The 11,123-nt window shown below is 31.1% G+C and overlaps 1 protein-coding gene across 2 annotated transcripts in view; it reads right to left on the reverse strand.

Moving 5' to 3' along the window:
• The window catches only part of LOC148615372 (uncharacterized), a 53,418-nt gene extending 42,533 nt beyond the window's left edge, over nucleotides 1-10,885 (reverse strand). Inside the window, exon 1 of one of the 2 annotated variants that reach the window (XM_088590287.1) lies at nucleotides 10,452-10,885. In XM_088590287.1, the coding sequence (XP_088446413.1) occupies nucleotides 10,452-10,485 (34 nt within the window). In that variant the 5' untranslated portion in view covers nucleotides 10,486-10,885. The remainder of the gene's footprint in view (nucleotides 1-10,451) is intronic. The other variant, XM_088590285.1, reaches the window with a different exon arrangement.
• Nucleotides 10,886-11,123: the final 238 nt, after the last annotated feature.

The following is an 11,123-nucleotide window of genomic DNA, read 5'->3' on the forward strand; positions in this document are numbered from 1 at the left end:
GAAATGGTTTAGGTATTACTCATTGTTACTAAATATAGAATAATTTTTGTTCTCAAATTAGGCAGATTTAAACAAATTATAACAAATGCCATACCTTTATAATTAAACCAACATTATAAAGGCTGACAGTTATTAAGACATTCCTTCTGTAATTGTACCAGGTTTTAGGTTCCTTTTTTCAATGACAATTCTATGTATTCAACTCTGTCAATGTAAAACACCTGCTAGAGAGAGAACACTGGACACTGGCAGTTTTAACTCAACTTTGGATGATTTAATCACTGCACATTACCTTGTACTTAAAAAAATACATTGTATTTCATACTTTTTCATGAGTTGCTCATTCTTCACTTTTGTTACTTTGTAATGTGTTATTTTAGTAATTTGATGTTGTGTGTGTCTGTTTTCCATGTTTATCCCTGGACTACTGATTTCTGCTACAACCCTGGTTCCATTGATTACTCTTACATAATTTACAAGTAACTATTAGCTAGAGTATATTGTTTTTATCTGTTTTGATACATTCTGGAATTGGTGCACTGAAACCCTCAGGCTTCTTCCGAGTCATAACCCAACACATCTTAACTCATTTTATATTTAAAAAAAAAAAGGTTTCACATGAATCAACAATGCAAAGCACAAATTTAATTGATTTTTTCCTAAATGACTAATTCATTAAGCGAGTTAATTCAAGCCTAAAGCATATTGGAGTATAAAGGGAGACCACCAACTAGCAACCTTGATGTTAATTTCTGACATCTGACTACCACAGGGTCAAACAGGTGACAAACTACGGAGACACACCCTGTTCTCAGTACAATCTGACAGAAAGAGGAAGTCATTCAATGGATACCAACATAATCTTAAAAAATGTCCACATTTCAAAACTGTCCTTAAATGTCAGAGGCTAAGGTCAGGGTACATTTAAATGGTCAATTCTTAAATGATTTGTTATTTTAAGCATAAATTTTCTATCAATTTGTTCCATACAATATCGTTACCTGGAGGTCAGAGTAAGTCAAGTAAAGGTATAGAATTGTAAAAGCATGGCTACTTGATGTGTAAGGGCATAGCTAATTGACGTGTAGTTGTGTGGGTACCTGAAGTGTAGGTACATGGCTACTTGAAGTGTAGGGGCATGGCCACCTGAGGTGTAGGGGCATGGCTACCGAAGGTGTAAGAGCATGACTACGTGAGGTGTAGAGGCATGCCTACCTGAGGTGTCTGGGCATGGCTTCTTGAGGTGTAGGGGCATGGCTACCTGAGGTGTTGGGGCCTGGCTACCTGAGGTGAAGGGGCATCGCCACTTTAGGTGTAGGTGCATGACTACCTTAGGTGCATGGCTACCTGAATGGATGCCTACAAATTACTACTAAAACCTCATTATACTTCAATCGATCATTTCAAATTTACAAATATGGTTGCATGTTTTGTTTTTTTTTTTTGTTTTTGATCAAATAACTTTTTTTTTAATGTAGAAACCAATTATGGTTATTAAACTCTAACCAGAGCCACACAAATGTTACAAAAGTTTCCACAATTCAGCAGTCAAAACATTACACATGTAAACCTAATGTGTCTACTACTACTCCTATCAAAACATTAGAGATATTTATACCCCGTCAATCCATAGATCTCAACAACAAAACCTCCAAAACAATGGTCTGTATAGATTAGCTGATTCCCAATTGTTTTGGATCTGATCCGAGAACAACCGATGGTTACATCTGTAAGACCAGATAACATCGCCATTTTTCTATTTTCAAGCTTGTCTCCATTGTTTGGTAGAAGTTGGTGACATAATTTTTAAATGTACTGTAGGAATGGCTATAGAAACAGGATTGATTATTAATATCCAGTGGAAATAAATCACAATACATCATGATGGATAGTGGATCAGCTCGTTCTCAGATTCTTCAATACATTTCAGTATAGGAAATAGATGTTTAAAACACAAAAGTCAGCCATAGTCAAACCACATTTGATACAAAAGTCACTACATTTCTGAAAATTTGTCTTCTCAAAAATTCAGAAAAGTGAGATCATTTTATGCACAGTAAAAATCACAGAAGTCTTCACAAAATAATCTTTAAAATATTCATAATATCCATTTATTAGAAGTTTAGGAAAAAAATGATACATAAGACCCAGTACCAAAATTTGAAAGTTAGAAAGATTGCTGAATTTGAATTCTCTTCTGAACTGGAAAATATATGAACCATGACTGCACCCTATAAACACAATGATGATGATAGTAAGTCTTATATAATTATACCAACAGTTTAAAGAAAAATTTTATTGCATTAGAGAGAGCAGGGAGTCCAAAGAAATAAATAATTCAGAAATTGTCAGAGAGGTATGGCATAATGTCTTCCACCTGTCTCACTGTAATGGACCTTAATTACTGTTCTGTAATATCTTTATAACTTTGTCGTCTCCAAACTCTAACCATGCACTATATAGCGTACTATCAAATCTGCTCCAATTGACAAATGATATAAATGATGAGCAGAGGGCAGTTAGTTCAGATCCACCCCAGTGTATCTGCAAGTCACAGGATTACAGGTTTCTGGTTTCCAATCGGAACATTTTACAATGTAATACAACATAAATTACATGTATTATAAGAAGTGTAACACTCTATAGGAAGAAAGCCTGTGTTTTCTGCCCTCTATAAAACCTGAACCCCATAATATTGACGGTGATACGATGAGACGGACCAATGAAGATCTACTATAAATCTATTCACACATTGTATGGGGATACAGCAACAAATTGTAGGGCTATAAAACCACAATTAAATGGTCTCACCATCAAACCACTGAATACTAAACTTTTGATAATTGTAGCGAGTGATTTGTATGGAGTGACCAGGCATGTTGTGGGTCAACGGACAATCAGACCTCGGACTCAATCAAGTGCACTTTATGATATATAAATCAGTATGTCAGAGTATCACATACAGTTAAGACCTACATCACAGGTGCCAAGGGAAATTCCTGTTCAACAGTGAAAATAAAGATCCACTGTTTTGTAAATGTAAACACAGAATATCTGTATCCTGGGAAAATGAAACAAAACCCACAACTAGAAATGTTTTAATGTAACTTATACAGTGTCCATTTTTAAATTAGTCATTTAAATTAGTAACATATTGTAAACATGGTTGATTAGGTGTATAAAACAGTGTGTTTTGTTGACAATTCTGAATATGTCTATCAGAGAAAAAAATGTGAAGGTTTTATTATTAATTAGCTTAGTAAACCTTTAAAATGGACACCAATGAGAAACCAATTTATTCACTCAAATATGACATTAAAAATATTTAGTCTATTTGCAACATTTTAATATACTTTCAATTTTGAAGAATTAAAGAAGTCACAATCGAACCTTGAAGTATGTATATTTACCGATTACAAATGAAATTACAGTTGTAAGGATAAGACTATTTCTAAGATTATTATATGAATTTAATCTTTTACATAAAGTTGGGATATTAGATGTGAAAACCAAATTTAACTATGGTGCATTAAAAGCACATACAGCTAGACCCTAGTTTTCAAAAGTCCAGTAAGTATTGTTCTTGCTGTCATTCTGCAAGTGCCATGTGCCAGAGTGTCACTCATAAAAAATACCAAAACCTAGGGTCAACTTACAAAATGTATCATAGACAAATTGTAGCGTACACCATTCAACCGTGGTTTATGATGAAGCCATTCACAGCATTTCTCCCTGATTAAGTACCCAGTGTTCCGAGGATTGATTCCATTCAGACCAGTGTTGGTAGTCTTACAGTGTATACTGAAATATTGTGTTATATGATCCAACATCCATTGTTTTATAAAAAAAAAAAAAATACAGTGTAGCAATAAATTGTAAGCACTTGATACACAGTGTAAACTTACATTTATATGAATTTAGACACCAATAAGGTGTGGAAATAACAAAAAAAAACAAAAAAAAAACGAAGCCCAACAATTTTAGCTGTATTAGCATACCCTTACACTAAAGTGTTTTCAGGATAACTTTATTTTCACTGTTGAACAGGAATTTCCCTTGGCACCTGTGATGTAGGTCTTAACTGTATGTGATACTCTGACATACTGATTTATATATCTGAATGTTCTTGTTTATTTTTTGAAGAGACCTTTCCCAACAGTCATCTACCTATATTAATGGTAACTTATATTTAAAGTTTAAGAAACAGCTCTGATTCCTAGCTATTGTTTGTTTTACCATTCTAAACTGAGTAAAATCCATGTGGTAAAATCAAAGGAATGCTTTCACTTCCAGTTTTGATTGGAACAGTAATAACTTCTCAATATAAAAAGTAATACTACCAAGAAATATGATCAACTTATGTCACAATGTAGCCAAGCCAAAACTGTAAAAAAAAATGAAAGGTATACAATTAAAGGAAATAAACTTTTTTCCAAAAAAAAAAGAAAAAAAACTCAAGTACACAGGTAAAGGCTATACCAAACTAGAGGACATGTTATACAGATCTTTATATTCCAATGAATTCAACACAAGTTTGATAATGTCAACTCCTTATCTTAATATGAACTTCAAAAATGTTAACAAACACACTATAAATGGTATAGAGAATGGTTATATTGTATTAGGCCACCTACAAACCTGTCATAACTACAGATTCATTTTTGATTATATACATTACTCATTCAAAAGGCCATGAACATTACTACTTCTCTAATCTTTTTAATGGTTTATTCAAACTTTTTATCTAATAATCTTAATTCAAGAATTTTTCTAATGTGAGCAAAATTATGCAAAATAAATATGGTTGGTCAACAGCCTATGCAAAACTTTATCTCCAGTTAAAAGTACTTGAAACTGTAGACCCAATGTAAAGAATTGTTGTTCTGACCTCATTTGGTCCAGTAAGAATAAAAATTTCATTGGATCAAATGTCCAGTATACTTGACCATAAAATAATATTAAAATAACCTTATTCTTCTATGTGATAGAAGTATAATCTTTTGGTCTGGGGGTATTATAAAATTATGTGGAAAATTTTATGACAGTCCTGACATATAACAAATCAAAACTCCTCACTAATAAGTTCAAAAATTGTTTTGTTCAAATGTCTAAATAGTTGTTGAATTAACACAGTAAAACATACTCTGAACAGAATAATTCACACTTAAAGATCATAAGTTTTCAGTAGGTCCTTTGACATGTATATAAACAGATCGGACCATGGTAAATTGGTGAAAAATTTGTAATTTACCTACTGCATTGAGTAATTAGCATACCATACTAGGCGACTAATGGAACATGATAGCCTCTGAAACAGGAAAGGATTTCAACCCTGACAAAATTAGTAATTGTGGTTTGTTAAAATGCCTGGGAAAAGACAAAATAAAGAATTTGAAAGGAAGCAGAAATTCTGGTTCATTGGGTTTGTGTACCAACAAATAATTGTCAAAACACTGAATGAATACTTCTTTGATTCAAAAATGTGTCCATATATTAAAGTATAGCAATTCTTAAAATATGACCTGTTTGACAACAAAATTTTTAGTGAGTATTCAAGAACAATATAAAATTTAAGAAAAAATAAAAAGTTACAAATGGTCCATTGAAGTTCAGATATGAACTAATTGACTAAACATATTGACCAAATACCAACATTCCAACAATGTATTTATCTTCTACAATTTTTGTCTGTTTTGAAAAGCTCTCATACTCTGTAGAATGGCATACTTTATATCTTTTACTACTATTTAAAAACAAGAAGAAAATGGATGCAAAACAAACGATCCAATACATTATTTTTTACTCATGGACCTCATTTTTAGAGTAATTGACTCTTAATAAATACCACCTCATTGAGAAACCCCTATAAAAGCCCTGATATGCAAGATAAAACTCCACTTATAATCAATAAAACAGATAATATAGCCATTTCATGCATTACATTGAGCTAAGTGGTGTTTTTCAGTTGCCGTTTAGTGAACCGTGAAGTCAACTCCGCCCCTGTTATCGAAAATGAAAGGGAAGATGACAATGGCTTTGTAATTATAACAAATGGGAAATGATATCCATAAATTGTATAAATATTCTCCCAAAGGAGTCCAACAGGGTTTAATAATGACAATGTATAAATTGTCAAAACAAAATTTGTCTACTTATTCATTCAATACTTCACATGGTTGTTCCTGTAATCCTAGCATTATAATATGAACAAGATTATAAAGTATGTTTATCTGTATTACATATATATAAGACAGAAGCAATGTTTACATCATCTTTACTTTCCACAATAAAATATATTTTGAGATTTGTAATTTAGTATTTAATTTCTTTGTCTTATAACTATAAGTAATTTACATATTTCTTATATTTCCAGGTGTTGGAGACAAATAAATACATTTTTGATGAAATTGACTTCATTTCTGGGCCAAGGTGTCTACAAATAGCTCTTTCTTACAATGAAATCTTGGCAGTAATCATTGTAATAAGTAGATTGGATGTTGACAACCTTCAAAGCCTTCTTGTTGAGTAATTGCACCATAGATCTGTCATAAAACCTAATATAAACTGTCTTAATCATTACAGTATGTTCATTTTGAAAATTACTTTTTGTTCACACTTAATTAGCTGATCTTCTTCCTTTATGTAAAAGCTACTCAAATAAAAATGACCTTGTCTCTGTTAAAAGGGGGAGGTTCCATTAGGGGTATAAAGAAATCTGTAGTGGTTTACTTTAATTATTCAATTGTCATAATTCAAATTTCAATGTGCTACACTTTTTGTCAAATTTTGCCAAAAGACAAAATTTTCCAATTCTCCAATTTCCACCTGGAAATTAAAAAGGCCTTAGACACCACCTAGATATTACCTGCCTTCTGACAGAGGGCAAATTAGACCAACACAATACTAGGATCTATAATTATGGTCAAATTAGCCCACTTCATTGTAAAATAATAATACGTTCCAATAGACAATGTGTATTTATACCTTGATTCCATATTGTACGACAGATGGACCATCGGCACCAAGAAATCACCAACAATCAATGTCAAATTTACCCAACGACTTATAAATCTTCAATGAGAGTCACTTCTTATAATTAAAATTCTTCTTTCCTAATCTACTGGCAGACAGATATCATTTCTCCACCATATTGTTTATGCCAAAGAACAACTTGTTAACATATTGGGTTTTCTGGTCTTTGGGAAAAGACTTTGAATTAACACTAACCACAAATGGGATGTAAGGAAGGCTAACCTAAAAAGTTGTACTGACACCCGGAAAGTATGTAAGGGAGGTTAACCTAAAAAGTTGTACTGGCCCCAGGAAAAGATGTAAGGAAGGTCAACCTAAAAAGTTGCACTGACACAAGGAAAAGATGTAAGGAAGGTCAACCTAAAAAATAGCATTGGCATCAGAAACATTATGATGACTGCACCACCAATAAACAGTTTTTATTTGAATGGTAAACCTGAAATAATTTCTTCCCTTGAGTTTACTTATAACAAACTTTCTTATTATGCAACAGACACAAAATGTAGAATAAATACATTCCACATAAATTCAATACTAAAGCTATCCTTTTTTCAATTTCTTTGTCAACATATTTTGTGTGAAAGACCTGGAAAAAGATCTTTTGTAAACTGTAACAAATTTGTACAAGATAAATATTTTTGTCTATTGTTTGACCTCTATCTGGTAATCAACTCCACGTTTAATCTAATTACATTCTTGTCCCTATTGTAAAAATACACAAGCATTACTAGAAAGGAAGCCAGTCTACACTACTCCGACTACGACAGATATTCATTCCATTTAATTGAAATATCACAATGAAATATCTGATTTTATACAAATTATCTCATACATTTTAATTTTGTAGTAAAAAGTCTCAATTCAGATCTTTATCATTTTCATTAGTCCCATCGAAATCAATTTCATATCTGCACTGTCCAAACATTTGTGAATGTTTGTTAATATTTTGTTAAATTTTTGGGATATTTTTGTGGACTTGTTAACTTAATTAATATCGGTAACAATTCAAAAATCTTCCATGGCAATTTAATTTTTTCACTCCATTCAAGTTGTCTGGGTCTTGTTGTAATATTTGACTATTTGTATTGTTTATTTCATGAGATTTTTCATCATGGTAACCATATTCACTTAATTTCCAACTTAACATTTTGGTCCTTTTTCTATACAGAAAGGAGACATTATTCTCTTAATTTCCATTTTTAGTTGATGAAAAACTAGCAACACAAAAACAGCTATTACACAAAGATGTAATAATAATTACTACAAATTATAATGATATTAAAAATTAAATTGATTAAAAACAAAAAATGAATATTATGCATTTATCATTGACTTTTCTAGCTCTACCAATAATTAACCAAAATATTATTATTCTATTATAGATTTGGGCTAAACGCCCCTTTTACTTAGCTCTGCCATCCAGCACCACAAAACCTGTCTTTTGTATTGGCTCTTATCACTTGAATTATGGTAAAAGTTGATCTTTTGATCCAGGACAACATATTAATAGCATGTTATGTTAGATGAGGTGAAGTCAATGATAATTCTAGAAGACAGAAATGCCCCGAAAACATATTCTCTTGCTCTTAATTATACTACAACCATATGCCACCAATCACCTTTGGTTTTTTTTTTCATGTTCAATGGGGGAAACAAATGAAATGTGATGTTTTATGGCCTAATACAGATGAATTAATTTAGGTTATTGTGATTTCTATAGTCAATAAATTCTTGGCTCATATAATTTTATTACTATAGAAATCAACCTTTCCCATTTCACTATATGAAGCTGATTTGACTTCAAAAATACAAAGGTAAATTCACTGCAAGTTACAACTAATTAACTTTAATGGTAATTACAGAAAGAGAATGTTCAAAGTCAAACCAATCTTAAATAAACATAGCAATAATTACAGTGAACGAAGGAGGATGAAAATGCTTGATCAAGCAGAAATAAAGATAGATGTCAAAAATGTTTAAATCCGTAGAACTAGGTGGTGAATGTGGAATTTAACCATTAAACCTTATATATAAAATCTTGTTGAATCATTAAATTTAAAAATAATTGCCAACAATATAAACTGTGTACACCTTAGAAAGATAGGCAGTTTTTTTAAATTATACGTAAAATTTAATAATAAAATAAATAAATACATAAATATTATATAAATATAGATCAATTCAAAATAAATATTTATGAAAATAAAAAATTCAAACATTCTTAAACTGAAAAAAAATGGACAATCATTTTTAATCGTAATGGATTAGTTTAAATACTTCAATAAAAATTAAAGAAAATTATATACCAGAGGATCTGTGTCTTGTTTTATTTCATCTAAATACGAACAAAGACTGCCAAAGTAATTTTATGTTAGTTTGTTTTTATTCTAAAGCCTTCACAATGGAAACATAATTCACTATTAAAGACAATGATACAAATTTAAAGCAATTACGACAATTATTCTGGCAAGAGAAATTTCAAATTTCCTGTCAGTTCCTTCATCTATCAGATTCACAGAGTTGATGGCCTAAAAGTGTGTTTAACATCCGTGCCTTGGTCGCAGGGTATTCAGTGATCTCTTTAGAATGACATATTTATGTTTTATGATCCAGTGCATGCTTATAAAATAGATCATGTGTTGTTCATTTTTTGGGCTCACAAAAATACAAAAATAATTTATAACAAAATTCAATACTAGATGCAATAAGAACAAAATTGTTGTTAACTTGCATACAGGAAGAAAAAAGAAATTTTCTCTTAAAATATTTTTAAAACATTTCATTAAGAAATTCTCTGGTTTATTGCAAGGGGAAGGAAAAATTACTTATATAAAAATTGTTTGTTTGTTTGTTTTTTTTTTAATTAATAATCATAGTAATGAATATTTTTATTCTTGAGTTTTCAGTATAGTAACTGATATAAACATAATATATTTTATTTTCATTATGTTTTAAAAAAATATTATTAACAAGAAAAGGCAGATGAATTTTTTTTCATTTAAGAAATATAAAAATAAAATCTTAAGTGCAGAATTAACCACAGTCCTAACAAACTCAAAAGATGTATTTATAAAATCTAAAATAAAACACATTCAGACCAGTGCTATAAACTGTGTAACCATTCAGATTATAATCAACAGAACAAATATCCCCAGTGTTCAGACTTGAATTTTAACTTCAAATGATAATTTTATCAGATTTGAAACAGTATAAGTTACATTTAAATTCTGATTTTAAATATTACCAACCTGAATATTTGCCAAATTTAAAGGATGCACACAAAAAAAAATTGTGTCAAAAAAAATATTATACCATATAAATGCATAAAACAATTTATAAACAATTAAAGAAGCCTATGTTATCACTTACGAAATAAAAAACCAACAGAAGTCGGCGAACAAGTAAATCCTATGGCTTACCTTTTGACAGTTCGCCTCCTGCGCTTCGTGGCATACATAGTTTTTATGACCCAATCGTCAACCATTCAGACGCTATAACTTCACTCACGATTTCCGCACATCCAAAGAAGTACGACATACAACTAATTCAAACATTCCAAAAAATATTGCACTTGAGTAAAACTTATGAATGAAAACTTCCGTCTATGTAACGCTCATGATGTTAATTGTTGTTTGGGTATTCATCAGTATGTTTAAATTAATCGTTGTGATTTGACGCAGACGGAACTGACTAGTCATGCGAAGGCCGATTTCGGTCAATTTTGAAAATTACGGACTAACATTATATTAGTGTTATCGTGAAAATGCATACATTAAGAGTTAAAAACTACAACAATCATGACAATGATGTTCTGACACTCTGGACTTATTTTTCTGTCCAATTCCATGTTAACTACTTTCAGCCACGCGACCTGTCACGGAACAAATTAGCTCCTCCCACTGACATAAACTCCTCCCATTTCATCAATTACTACCAATAGAAAGTCACAGAAGTGTGAACTATATAACAGGTAAGAATTATCCAGGTGAGTCCAATCCCCTTGTTATCTGATTCAATATGGTTTTATCACCATCGGTACCTCAAATGACAAATTCTTTGACAAAAACTACAGAATACATTAATTCACTTGT

Source organism: Perna viridis, chromosome 6 (assembly GCF_037379345.1).
Source record: "Perna viridis isolate PV_CMFRI_1.1 ecotype Kerala chromosome 6, ASM3737934v1, whole genome shotgun sequence".
NCBI lineage: Eukaryota > Metazoa > Mollusca > Bivalvia > Mytilida > Mytilidae > Perna > Perna viridis.